Consider the following 14,960-nt stretch of genomic DNA (forward strand, 5'->3'; position numbering starts at 1 on the left):
GGAACGTTACATTTCCTCTTTGAGCCTCAGTTCCCTCTTTTACAAAATGAGAATTTAAGCACCGTGGTTTTAGTCAGGAATAAATGAAATGAGAACTTTTAGATGTATGCCCTCCAACACTTCATTCTTGCTTTGAAAAATATACAAAGTTTATCATTTGTAATCTTGCATGCTTACCTTTAAAAATTCTAACTCTGTCTCTTTTTCAGAAGCTCCCACATAGGTATTATGCAATTTGGGTAACTCTTCTTTAACATAGGATAAATCAAGTTTCTCCATCACTCTGGGAGGCAAATAATGCTCCAGTCTAAAATAAGATACACCATGAACCTAGAAAGGAAAATGTTTTTTATAAGCAATTTTGTTTGCCTTCTTCCTCTAATCTTAAAGTTCTTGGCTTGACCAAGAGATAAACTACTTCAATTTATACTTCTCTCTGAGGAGTGAGCTTTGGAGAAAATGCATCAGTCTTTCTCTTTTATTCAGTGAGGGAGAATGACTGAACTGATTGGCAAGTTTGAGGAGAGACTAACAATCAAGGTCCAAATGTCACTATGTTAAGGATTAATGCTGTGAAGGATGCTGCTTAATTGGTATAGTCTCTTGCCCTTTGCTTAGACCCACTTATATTCAGAAACATTTGACCTTGAACATCTGCTCTTCATACTGTGAGCTAGGTTCTTAGCCCATCACTGCATGGATCCGTAGGGAAGGTTTCAGAAGATCCCTTTGATTAGATTTGGCTGGTAACCTTGTGTCTATATCTATTAGTTAGAAATTGGGAGAAGGAAGGATAAGTGCTAGATAGCCCCAAACTCTGAAACAGGACAATTGAAAGAAAAAAGAAAAAAAAAAAGAAAGAAAGAAAACAGAAGAAATCCCATACTGCATGATTTTATAAAATCAATGCACGTGGGGAACTTGGTGATTTTGAGGCATCAAATTAGTCTCAAAAATCTCCAGATCTAGACAGTAAACACCTCAACTAGGTTTAGTCTTTAACTATGCTGAGGATCAGAACAGCATGCAAAAGTGGTTCTGGAGAAAAAAATAAATGACACCTCTGGTTGATAATCCCCATATTCCGCCTGGAGAGCCAAGGACGCCAGCAATAAAGAAGTCTTGTCATCACAGTGCGTCCTCTCCTCCAAGATATCTTTTCGCAGCTGAAGATAATACTGATGACAAGTCAGAGCATGTCTGCAAAAATAAGTACACACACAAAACATCTAGGCTTTTGACTTGAATCTTGGGGTGATTTTTATCATTGGCATATAAGTTTAGTTTCCAAGATGGTTTATCATTAAGCTTGAAAGGCCCAATATTGAATAAACTATACTGAAGGAAATAATTCTTTTATGATACAGAAGACACTATCATTGATCAGCATCAAATAATTCACTATCAGTAAAATAAAGGGGCAAAAGACCAGAGGTCAAAAACAGAAAAACAGAAACTCTTTTGTACTTACTGTATCAGACTAACATCATCCATGAAAAATTTAATTCGGAAAAACAAAGTAAAATTAACAGTGGCTTTGTTCTTTTTCTTTGGTTCCTCTTTCCATCCCTCTGGGGCCACTTTGGTTAATTTTAAATCAGGATCAACAAAAAAATATTCATTATCTAAAACAGAATGATAAAAAGATTCAGATAAAATAAAAATACTTCAATGTTTTCTTCTAATTTCTTTCTTTTTTTTTTGTCAGACTTGCATAAAATAGTTTCATACAAGAATAAAACAAGATTGTTAACAAATACAGTGGGGAGCTCTGAGGCACCGCCTGTACATGAGAGGCAATATGGCTCAGTCTTTTAAGAATGAGGGCTCTGTAGACCCACAGACCTGGATTCAACTCATGGCCACATCATTTACTATCTGTGTGACACTGAATAAATTTAACCCTTATAGATATCAATTTTCTTTCTTGTAAAATGAGGATAGTGCTAATTTCTGCAACTCCTGTTTTATAAGGTTATTGTAGGGATCAAATAACATGATAGATATAAAATACTTTGGTGAAGTATGTGGCACATAGTAAGCATTCAATAGATATCAGCCATTATTTATTCTTATTGAGTTACCAGCTGAAACCTAGAAGGAACAATAGTCATCATTTTATTTTTATTTTTTAATGTGATCATTTAAATATTGACTCTCCAAATAAAAGATTATTCAGTAAAATTTGACTTATTCAGAATGTTTAAGAAATTAGGTGTATTATAAATAGAAATTCTGTTTAATTGAATATTTTCATATAGGTACTATTACTGGCTTAATCTATGATTGTAATTAGTAAAGTGACAGAATATCAGTAGGCAATAATTGAATATTTATTGGATGACTCTATAAAATGAATTATTAGTTTTTAAAGAACAAGAATTCAATAAATTAAACGGAAAGAAATATTTCTCTTATGACAAAGAAGACATTATCCATGTCTTGTAGGGTTTTAGTATGATTTGATCCTTCAGTTATAATTAGTAGTATTTGGTTGTCTAAGGTTTCTAAGTTAAATTTTGAGATAAACAGGAATCTGAAACACTGAAGAATAATTTATAAATATAATGATTTATTAAAGAAAGATTTACTAAAGTTCAATTCCAAAGAGTTTCCTACCGCTATGGCAATTGTAATTGATAAATGGGAGTGGCTTCTACTGAAGCTGTGCTCTGAAACCACTGTGGTTGCAAACATCACAGATTTCAGTGCGTGTATGCTTAAAAAAATCTTGTCAGTCATCAACTGACATTTTAAAAAGACACTGTATTTTTGGAATACTAGGCTAAAGAAGTTGATGTGAAGATTCAGAAACAGTGTCCTGCTATATATTCAAACAGGATACTAATTTCTGAAGTACATATATAGGAAGTTGACATATATAATGGTCCCCAAAATGATAACAGTTAAAACTCTATTTTTAGATAGCCAGAGCCAAAGGGAAATCTTTATGGTCAGGTGGAGAAGATGCTAAAAGCTATTAAAAAGATTCTAAAAAGCTATTAAAACAATGCATCTAGTTAGAAGGAAGGGAGTTCCTAACTCCTACATCTCGATGCTGAATGTTCATGTAGTTACTATTTCTCAGAACAAGGTTGGATGGTGGGCATAATATGTATATAGAAAGTCAACTTGTTGCCAAGTTTCCATTCTGTACCCTGAATTTAAAATGTCTTGGTACCTTTGAGGGTAGCTAAAGCAAACAAATGATGTTCCACTAAACCAATATGGGCCACAACCATATCAAACACGTCTTTACATATAGTTTTGGTATCACAAGTCATTTCCAGTCTCTGCCCACTCAGAAGCATTATGTTTACTTTTCTTCGGTTATCCTCATTCTTCCCTTTCTTGGTCTACATTGAAAAAAAAAAGTGGCATCTATTAAAGTAAGCTTTATAAGAATTTCAGGTGTTTTTAAAAAATATTACAACTGAAATTATTTTCTAAGAGCGACACAAATTGGTTTTATTACTTACAAGGATAGACCGTGGTAAATCCAAAGATATAAATGGTTCAACAGTCATTTTCACAAACTCAGGACCAAAGAAATTCTGCAAATCACATAAGTAGAATTAACAGCTTTTACTCGTTATTCTAGTTATTTCCTTGAAAGGAAAATAATATAACAATAATAATAAAAAAAAAAATAATAAATTACATATAAACCAAACCCAGCTGATTAGAACTAGGTGATCTGAAACAAATGTAGAAACTTTCACTTAAGAAATACAGTGGAATTTACCAAGAACAGGAATGGAATGTGTTGTACCAGTGATGTCAAATGTAAAGGCCTGCTTTATATTGTTTTATAAGTTTTTCATTATTTGGCCTCCAGATAGACTCAGACTCTCAAAAATACCAAACAAACAAACAAACAAACAAAAACCAATAGTAGGTTTAATTGTTGAAATAATATAATTATCAAGCTCATATAAGGATTTGGTTTAATATTGCTAATGTGTGAACACAATCATTGTTTTAGAGTAATATTCATTTTCTGCTAAAACAAGTCATAGTTAAAGAACAAAAATATGTATATTCATCTGTAATCATGTTCTCGGAACACTGTGACACCGTATTCTTTTGTTCTAAATGGCAACTAGAGATAGTAGAGGTATTACAGTTTCTGCCCACCACCAATGCCTCCAGTATGAAAATAGTATTTCAGGAGGTGGGGGGACTTGGGATTGGGGAAAAGTGGAGTCTACACACTGCATTTACTGTTTTTCAATCTACTCTTCCCCTTGACCTCTTGTATATCCAGGGGGTTCTTCCAAGAGGGGAGAACTGTGTGAGGAGGTAACTTAAAACAAGTTAGACTCTAGGTGGGAACAGGATCAGAATAGATCGGAAGATAATGTCCAAATGGGCAAGAAGTAGAATGAAAGCAGGGCAAACCTTGAGGCCAAAGGTAGTGAGAGAGTGTGTGTGTGTGTGTGTGTTTGAATTAATGGAAGCTATGGAAGATTTGTTTTGCTAATTTAGTTTCTTCTTTGCATTTGGCTGTCCAGCTCATTTGGTTCGTTGGTGTGGGAATTCTATCCAATTAACAGTGTGGAACATGTGACAGATGCCATTTAAAGTTTAACATTAAGCGTTTGTTAATACTCAACGAACCAACAGGACACATATTAAACGAGAATAGAAATAGAGTAGAAACAATGAAAATGGTCTGCCATGGGAAATAAAGAATCTGTTATAGATCAACTAAGGCGACAGGGTATGAACAAGTTCAAATATATCTGCACCAAAGTACAGAAAAAAATTAACTAAACATTTATGCTTTGGGAAAGACCATAAATTCAATTGTGAAACTTCTTCCAAATACTAGTCTTTTTCAGCTTCAAGAACATACCCTTCCTGCTCTTTTCAGAAAAAACACTACTTGAGCCTTAAATGACCAGCAGTTCAAATTGTCTAGTCATTGATATAGCATGTCTCTGATGAAGAAATGATTGTTTTTGAAATGGCCAGAAACTGCCTTAAAGGAAACACAGGATTTTTTGAGATGACACATAAGAGTGGCACTGTTAAGATATAGAGTATCATTTATGAAACTTTAATGAGCCAACATTCTGCATTAACTCTGAAACTATACTTTAGGGAAAAGATGTGTATATATGTCTGTGTGTCCTTTACGCTTTGTGTGTGCCATTAATTACTGGAAGCCCAGGCTATTTTGTATGATATCCTACCTGTAAGATTAATTTTGACAGAGGTATTGTTTATAATGACAAATTGATGAAGCCTTGAGTTTCATCCTTTCAGCTTAAAATAAATTCAGTTATATTTTAGTAGGATCTAATAACTTTGATATTGGACAGTGTCTGATAAATTACGAGCCAATTCCACATTTAAGAAATTAGCACAATGAGGCACAAAGAGGTTTAAAAATTTAAATGAAGTCATATAACAGCAATATTAGCAGTAGAATCCAAGTCTTCTAATTTGTAGTTCAATGGAGTTTTCAATACTGTTTTTTCTCCTCCGAAAATAATGAAGGAAAGTTGTCTATCAACTTCAGGGCATACAAATATGCTTTAAAGATAATTCTTTGAAATCAGCAGCAAAAACCAAAACAGAATGGTGTAATATACTTCCTTAGCACAAAACTAAAAAGGAAAAAATTCAATACAGATTTTATCACTTTTACTGGTATATGTATTTTGCTTTTCAAGAATTATTTGTAAAGGAACAATACAAATGAGATACTGTCTCACCTACCAAATTGGTGATGGTATAAAAAAGCATGATAATATATAGAATAAGTATGAATATGGTGAAATAGGCATGATCATAAAAGCATAAATTGGTACAAACTTTTTTAATGGCAATTTGACAATTATGTATCAAATGTCTTAAAAGGTATTTGCCTTTGACGTGGCTCTTCTACTTGGAAGGAGTAATCTGCAAAGATTTAGCTACTGGGATGTTCATTAGTGCACTGCTTGCAATAGCAACAAATTAGAAAAATTTTAAATGTCTCATAATTGGAAACTGATTAAAAAAATTATGGTACATGGTAAATTCACATAATGGAGTACTTTACAGGTCTTAACAATATTAAGAGTATAGAGGTTTATAAAAGATTCAAGGTATTTTACATGAGAAAAGATTGTTCATTTTGAGCGTATATTTATATGTTAAAACAAAAATAAACCAAGCACACACATAAAAAATATTGTCCACACATACAAGATGCAGATTTGTTCCTTCTTGTGCTTGGATATTGTAATATGAGGATATGATGCTTGAAGCTAACATGGTCATCTTTGGAGTAAAAAGTGAATTACTGTCAAAATTCTGAGAATGGCAGAGCAGAAAGATGGAATGTACTTCATAACATTCTTGAGCTACTGAACCAACCTTGAATGTCTGTATTTAATATTCTTGGTATGTGGGATAATACATTTCTTAATATCAAAAAATAATTCCCCATAATACTGACAAAAGCCAGTTAACTTTAAGGATTATAAATATACTTTAAAAATATACAATTATATTCTAAATCCATCTAATGTAAAAACGAAATCATGAGAACAGCTAATTATTTATTTTAATATCAACCCACAAGATATTAAACACCTATGGATACTAATATGAAATTTCAATTTCATCTACAGGCAACTTTAGGATATCTACAGAATTTTTAAAAGGACTTTGCGAAACATTTCCCTGTGAGACCAAGTTTAGATGCTGTAACCTGAGAATCAACATACCCTCAGTTTTCTTTGGGTCATAGCTGTCTCTAGGGCCATTTCTCTTAAAGGGTCCCTGGTGATGTCAAGCATAGAAGCTTTGATTGTGTCTCCTGGATATAGGCTGAGTCGAGATTGTCTGAGGGCCATTCTGGCTTGGAGCTGCATCATTTCTTCTTCTTGACGTTTTAGCATGATCTCTTGATTTATTAAGTTGCCTTCAAGGGGTGTTTCATATTGTCTGCTATGTAAAAAAGATTTTGAGAAAAGTAAGGGCTGGAAGAAAACAATTATTTTAAATCTAATCAAGAAAAAAATCATGTTAAGTAAGGTATTGATAATTTATATATATATATATATATATATATATATATATGTATGTATATATATATATATATATACATATATATAAATACACACACACACACACACACACACACATATATATATATATATATATATATATATATATATATATATATATATATATATTCATCTCAGAAGAATCCTTGCAGTAACATTTCTGTTCTGCTATTAATGTGCGGACATAGTATGCTGTCCTGTTTTCAGTGGATAGATCTATACCCTCCATCTCTTTGAATATTCAGCATCCTCTGAAAAGTGCTTCCCCTGCAGTTCTCTCATATTGGGGCAGGTTTATTCATCCCAAATCACTGGGCCCGGAGATAGGATAGAGATTCCCCTTAATTCTTATTTCAGCTTCCAGATGATTGTTGACCCTTTCTCCAACAGACCCTCGGCCCCCTGAAGTACATGCTATGAAATCATACCATCCACTGCTCTGCTTTGCTCTAGACATTTGTTGTTCCATTGGTTGACTCCCCCTGACTCATTAACGATTTAAATGCCTGACTCAGTCTTCTTCTTCACCACAACTGTTACCATTCATGGTGGTGTTTTATACATAGACTGAGGAGTCCTCCAACACTCAGGCCCCCTCCATTTTAGCCAACAATCTACTCCCATGGTCATGCTGGCTATTAACAATAACCACACCACCTCTAAAATTTCCTATTTCTATCCTCTAATACCCTCTCAATATAATCTCCTTATTTGTTCTAGCTTATTTCCTCTAATATTCTTCTTCAAATAACTCATTGACTCTTTCAAAAATTTTATGATTTTTCTATTTGCAAGGTACTATTCTTTTCAAAAGTTTTTAAAAAGATTTTTATTAAAATATAGCTAACATACAATATTACATTAGTCTCAGGTGTACACAATTCATATTCAACATTTATATACCTAAAGAAGTGATCACCATGATAAGTCCAGCAATCATCTGATACTGTACCATGTTATCACAATATTATTGACTATATTCCCTATGCTGTACATTACATCCCTGTGACTTATTTGTTTTATACCTGGAAATTTGAACCTCTTATTCCCCTTCATCTTTTCCCCTCTTTAACTTTTCAGTTACAGTTGACATTCAATATTATCTTATATTAATTTCAGGTGTACACCATAGTGGTTGCACATTTATGTAATTTAAGAAGTGATCCCCCTGACTAGTATAGTGCCCACCTGGCACCATACATAGTTATTACCATATTATTGACTATGTTCCCTGTGCTTTATTACTTTACACCTTCATGATTATTTCATAACTATTCATTGGTACTTCTTAATCCCTTTCCCTTTCTCGTCCCCTCTCCCATCTGGCATGTACTGAAATGTTGTCTGTATCTATGAGTTTGTTTCTATTCTGTTTTTTTAATTTTGTTCTTTAGATTCCACTTGTAAGTGAAATCACATTGCATCTGTTTTTCTCTGTCTGACACTCCACTCAGCACAATACCCTCCAGGTCCATCCATGCTACCGCAGATGGTGAGAACCCATTACCTTCCCTGGCCGAACAGCATTTCATTGTACATATGAACCACCTACTCTATCCACTCATCCATCAACAGACACTCAGGCTGCCTCCACATCTTGGCCATTGTAAACAGTGCTGCAATGAACATATGGATGCACACATCCCCTCGAAGTAGCATTTTGGGTTTCTTCAGATGAATACCCATAAGTGGGATTACTGAGTCCTTCTTTGCCTCGTTATAGCCTTTGTTTTAAAGTTTATCTTGTCTGGAATAAGTATTGCTACGCCACCTTTTTTGTTTATTTGTTTGTTTCTATTTTCATGAAATATCTTTTTCCCATACTTTACTTTCAGTTTGCGTGTCTTTCAATCTGAAGTGAGTCTCTTGTAGGCAGCATATGTAAGGGTCTTGTTTTCTTATCCATTCAGCCAGTCTATCTTTGATTGGGGCATTTAATCCATTTGTATTTAAAGTAATTGTTGATAGATATGTAGTTATTGCCATTTTATTATTCACATTTTTTATCTTTCTTTTCTTTTCTTTTTTTTTTCACTTTAAAGAAGTCCCTCTAAGATTCCTTGTAAGTCTGGTTTGGTTTGAACTCCTTTAGTTTTTTTCTTGTCTGGAAAGCTCTTTATCTGTCCTTTGATTCTAAATGATAGCCTTGCAGCTTGGGTGTGCCTGAAAGTTGGGTGTGGTGGTGTCTCAGGGAATCAGGGCGAACGAATGGTGCCAGTGAGTTTGATGGAGACTGAGATATAGCAGTCGCCTGCATCTGCAACCTGGGAAGGGGAAGGGCTCAACAAAGAAAAAACGGATTCTGCCTGTTCCTCCATCTGGCAGAAAGCTGCTCCTCCAGCCTTCGCCCTGGAGCTAATTCAGTTCCTCCATGTATGTACGTCCCTGGTGACTTTTGAGGTGCTGCCCCAGCGCTGGCGTTCAGAGCAAGTGAGCCCATCAGCGAGTAAGTCCTAGCACGGGCCTTTTAAGAGGAGTGCCTGGGACTGCAGCCACCCTCTGTCTCACTCAGCCCCAATCTCTGCTGGTTTTCACAGCCAGAAGTTATGGGGACTTCTCTCCCCAGCACTGGAACCGTGGCCTGGGGAGCCTGGTGTGGCGCTGGGACCCCTCGCTCCTGCCAGGGGACTTAGGAGTGCAGCTATCACTCCAGATTTTTAATGGTCCACACGGGTGTGGGACCAGCTTGTTCCGGGTCACTGCTCCTCCTACCAGTCTCAAAGTGGCTTCTTCTGTATGTACCTAGTTGTAGGGCTTCAGTTCAGCTAGACTTCAGGCGATTCTCAATGATGGTTGTTCTGTAGTTTAGTAGTAATTTTGATGTGGTCATGAGAGGAGGTGAGCACAGCGTTTACTTACTCTGCCATCTTGACCAGATCTTTCTTTCAGGAATTTTAATCCATTGTCTCCACCACTTTCTCTCTGGCCCTACATTGCTTGAAATCTAAGGCCCATCATTAAAATCATTTCTTTGCATGCAGCCTTAACTCTTATGAAACTGTAGAATAATGCTGATTTATCTCACTGGACTCTCAGCATTGCCTGGTTACTCATTTTCTTAGAGAACCGTTTTATTTCTTCTTCTTTCTCTTGTCTTTTCAAAGCTCCAGTACTCTCCCCCTCTTCCTCTCTGAACTGATAACTTTTTCTTAGTTTTCTTTGTGAAACAAGAAGCAATCAGGAAATAACTTCTCATCCTTCTGCCAGACTTTCCAAATCTACATCCATATGTTCTGCCTTCTCTTCTGTTTCCATGGATGAATCTCCTGCCCACTTATATAGGCCTCACACCTCTACTGTGCATGGGATTCCACCCCTCTCTCCTACACAAAGACGTTGCTCCTACAATTTATCCTCCCACACGCCTCAATAATCGTGTACACTAGTTTTTCTCATCAGCATATAAACATGCTGTACTATTTCCTACTCAGAACAAAACATCCTTTGGTTCCATATCCTCTTTTAGACACCATCCTATTTTTCTGCTGTCGTTGAGAGTAAATCTCTCAAAACTGTCATTTAAATTTTATCTCTATTCCATTTCCCATTCTCTCGGACTCTCACCAACAGTTTTAATCCAGATTATTCTACCAAAACTGGTCACAAAATGACTGACCTCTGTTATCAAAGCAAAAGAATAATTCCCAATTTTTATTTCACCTGACAGCTAAGCACCATGTGACATGATTGTTCAGTCCTCCCCCTTCCTGAAACGTTTGACATCTGGGAAACCACGAGCTTTTTATTTCCTTTCTACTCCACTGTCTTCCCCTTCTTCATCTCTTGTGCTGGATCCTCCTTCATTTCCAATCTCTTAATATTGACTATATCAATGCTCAGATCTCCAGATTTTTCTAGTCTCCATATATACTCCATCCCTACATGATCTCATCTAGTCACCTGGCCTTAATAGTTTTGTATGTTCCTATAACTCCAGTCTCTCCCCTGAATTCTAATTCTATTTACCTACCTACTTGGATATTAATATACATTTGAAGCCTAATATGTCTACAACAAAATTCTTGATACGTTTTCCCTCACGTTCACCCTTCTCTCAATCATGCATTCTCTGGTTGCTTAGTAAACAACGTGGAGTCATTCATGACTGCTTTTTCTTGCAAATTCCTGAGAGGGCACCAATTCCTGAAGGCACAACCTTAAAGACATCTATATCCGACTCCACTCTATCACTAACAACCTGTGCTGTATCTATCTCAAACTGAGTAACTGCCTCCTAACGGGTCTTGTATTCCTGTAATTTGTTCTTCACAGAACAAACCTGCATTAATTCCATTAAAATGTAAATTAGATGCTGGCTCCCTACGCTGTCAACCATCCAATGGCTTCCCATTATACTTGAATAACATCTGAAATGCTCAGCTTAGCTTCTGAGCTCTGACATGTTTTGGGTCCTGGTTATCATCACTCATTCTGCTGCAGCCACACTGCCTTTCTTGCTATTCCTCTACCAGGCAACACATTTCCCATATCTCAGGGCCTCTGCTTTTTCTGTTCCTTTTGTCTGCAATCCTCTTCCTCCTGATACCTGCATGTTTCACTCCTCACTTCAAATAGTTTTCTGTTCAATATCACTGTCATGTAGGGTGTCGTGCGGGGTTTCAGCTCCCGCTCCCCACATAAGAAAGCAGGACATGGTGAGGCCAAAAAGGAACACCCATGGAGCCATAGATAGGGGAGTCATACCACTATATTCTCGCTGGCGGCTGGGTTGGAGATACAAAAGCAAACATCCGCCAGTACCCAACAAGGGGTGTTTCTGCACCCCAGTCTCTCTGGAGGCCTGGTGAGATGCAAGAAGTAGGATCCACATGATCCGCAATCCATCATCCAATTTTCTGCCTGCCAACCAACCAACCAACCAATGCGACCACAGCAGGCAGTTATATCAGTGGCTAACTGGCTAACTGGTTACAGCTGACGGCCAACTAGTCACAGCTGATGGCCATCTACTACCCGAGCCAGAACCTTTCCACATGAGGCCGAGAGCCTGGAGACTGCTCTCTGGGACTCTGTCCCCACATCACCCTTTGGGAGAGGCTTCCTCTGATAATCCTCCCTATGTAAAATAGAATTTGGACACCACACACCTGTGCTCTCTATCCCTTTAGCCTGCTTTATTTTTCTTCAAAGCACCATCACTATCTGATGGTGCATCCCTTACTTCTTTTTTAATGGCTATCTCTCAGCCCTAGAAAGACCCTTGAGGGACTTTTTTTTAAAATCTTGTTCATGAATCTATGCCCAGTACCGAAAAGTACCCAGTACATGGTAGGTGCTCAATAACCATTTGTTGATCAAATCATTGAATATAATTTTATGGCTCATGAATCTCACTTAATGGGACTCAAGGATAATGACAAGAATAGAGTCTACATATTTTAATCCACACTTGTTATTTTCACCAAATATATTAGCTGTCTTGTTCAAATCATTTTATATCAGAGCTACAAACAGGTAGTAAAGAAGACTGATTATCACTTTTCTCTCACCCAGTACGGTATCTAGTAAAAGTACCTTAAAGGCCAAACAACTTGAGAGACAAAATAACAAACAAACAAAAAACTCAGAAACCTGAATCATTTTGCAATGAATAAATAGGTTGTTCTGAGTCAGAAAAAAAGGTTATCTTGTCAAACAGATAGGTACAGAACCAGTGGGAACTGTGCTATATACAAATTGTATTTCAAAAGTTAGTACAGAAAACAACTTAGTGATGCTCTTTGGAAAACAGCTTTGAATACCCTTTTTGATCACTGAAAGATACTTTTGATAGCTCAGAATCCAAAAATTACTCATTCTGCTGCATCTGACTCATGATTTCCTGTTCATCTCCCCCCACCCCCTGTGATACAAATCAATAGTACTGTCTGGATCTGTTTTTCCACTTCATTCTAGCTAAAGAGAATGGAAATTCTTATAAAGAAGCATGCAACATGTTTAAATACAGCACTATTTATAGATCTCACAAATATGTGATCTAAAGAACAAAACAGGACCTCCTGACTGTATACCAGCATGTTAAGAATATTATCAAAAACTTTTGTACACATTCAGAAAATTTTGCATTTGAATACGGAATTTAGACAGTATTTCAGTTACAGTGTTTTCCTGTGGGCAGAAAAAGGAGATGAGATTAGAGCAAAGGTCGAATTTTGCATCTTACATTAGATATAATATATGCACAGACCTAACAATTTACTTCTTGAAATATTTTACTTTCACCTATACCTTTTATCTAATGCAGATAACCATGAACACCACATTGTTTTATTTTACCCTCTTAAAGTGTGAAATAAAAGATAGTTTATCACTAAAACATGATTTGATGACCTTAATGTTAATGTTTCCTATAGTAAAACTTGAAAACAGTCAAAACTAAGATTCTCTCATAATCTTGGTATTCTTGAGGTACCTTATCAATAAAATTGAAATAAGACACACAAAATGGTTTAATTTTATTTGGAAGAATATGTTTCTAAATGACTAACAAACTGACTACAACAATCAATCAATTTTAATATATAATCCCAATAATTCTTCCAGTTGTTTCCTTTATTCCTACTTTTGATCAAGTTAAAAGGATATCATATTAACTATTTATTAAGTTTTCTCCAAATTATATAGAGGAGTGACTCCCTCAATTCAACATATAGCTTAGTGCAATTCAATTATTTGCTCTTTATTCTGTTCATTTCCAAACACTTTTGCTTCTTTAAGAAAACTGTGTAATATCAAGCATAGATCTGTCTTTGTCTCTTACCTCTTTGCTCAAAATTACCAAAATGGGGTCATCACAATTACTATTACCACAATGTAGTTATAGTAATATAAAATGCTATTAAGCAAATATAACATCATTTTAGGTAACTGAATACTTATTAGAACTTTCCTTAAAGAAAATAAAATATGGACTATTTTAAAAGGCAAAAGAGATAAGAGAAAAAGACATAAATTTAACAAAAACTGGAACATGAAGGATAATTTTAGTGCAATGTATTTAATTACTTGGAGTCCAGACCTTGAATAAATTGTCTGCTTTAATCACATGGCTAGGGTTACCTGGTCTATTAACAGTTGACGGGTGTGAAACAATGTCTGCCAGAATTAATTAGCTAAGGTGCAAGTTTTTGTTAATTTCCAAATGATTCTTTTGTATATGGTGGCACCTGAAGATACAAACTGAGATACTGAATTTAAAAGGATTCCCACAGTTTGGGAGTAAATTCTGAAGCAACCTCTGGTTCTTTAATATCACATTATAAATTTCAAATTAATGCTTAACATTAACAATATGCTTTTGCTCATGTAAGGGACCTGTGCTCACATGAAAAGGATACACATCAATATATTCATTACCAATCTGACACTTTTCAATTTAAACAAAGTAAATCAATACACAGCTAGAATACCACTATCCTAAGCCTGGCACAAGAATAATACCTAACACTATATAAGAAAGCTAAGCATTTCAGTATGAAAATGAACTCTAAACAGCCCGAATTGGGTTTAAAAAAAATACAAGATAACCCCTTTTAAAGCTGGAAAGATGTAGCGAATAATTAACTTTTCAAGTAATAGGTTACTTAGTAGTAACCTACTCATTATTCATTCAACAAATAGTAATCACTGAAAGCCTGCTCATTGAGCCTGTTCAACCTTTTGAAAGGGTATTATTTCTTAGAAATCAAGGTTTACTGTCTTCTCACAGATGTTTAATGCCATGCCTTCGTAATTTCCTAACTATTAATAACTTATATTATATTTACAGTGACAATTTCAGATTTCAGGTACAAATTATAAATAATCTGAGCAAGGGGCCAGCCTGGTGGCTCAGGCAGTTAGAGCTCCATGCTCCTAACTCCGAAGGCTGCCAGT

General features: G+C 35.7%; 1 protein-coding gene across 8 annotated transcripts in view; it reads right to left on the reverse strand.

Annotated features, from left to right (window-relative positions):
• PTPN13 (protein tyrosine phosphatase non-receptor type 13) overlaps positions 1-14,960 on the reverse strand; it is a 173,121-nt gene that overhangs the window by 66,804 nt on the left and 91,357 nt on the right. For 6 of the 8 annotated variants that reach the window (XM_074323879.1, XM_019731276.2, XM_019731275.2 and 3 more), the window contains 6 exons: positions 6,723-6,945; positions 3,480-3,554; positions 3,182-3,356; positions 1,472-1,625; positions 1,062-1,200; positions 178-330 (listed from right to left, as the gene is read on the reverse strand). In XM_074323879.1, the coding sequence (XP_074179980.1) occupies positions 178-330; positions 1,062-1,200; positions 1,472-1,625; positions 3,182-3,356; positions 3,480-3,554; positions 6,723-6,945 (919 nt within the window). The remainder of the gene's footprint in view (positions 1-177; positions 331-1,061; positions 1,201-1,471; positions 1,626-3,181; positions 3,357-3,479; positions 3,555-6,722; positions 6,946-14,960) is intronic. The other 2 variants (XM_019731272.2, XM_019731270.2) reach the window with 1 other exon arrangement.

Source organism: Rhinolophus sinicus, linkage group LG02 (assembly GCF_036562045.2).
Source record: "Rhinolophus sinicus isolate RSC01 linkage group LG02, ASM3656204v1, whole genome shotgun sequence".
NCBI lineage: Eukaryota > Metazoa > Chordata > Mammalia > Chiroptera > Rhinolophidae > Rhinolophus > Rhinolophus sinicus.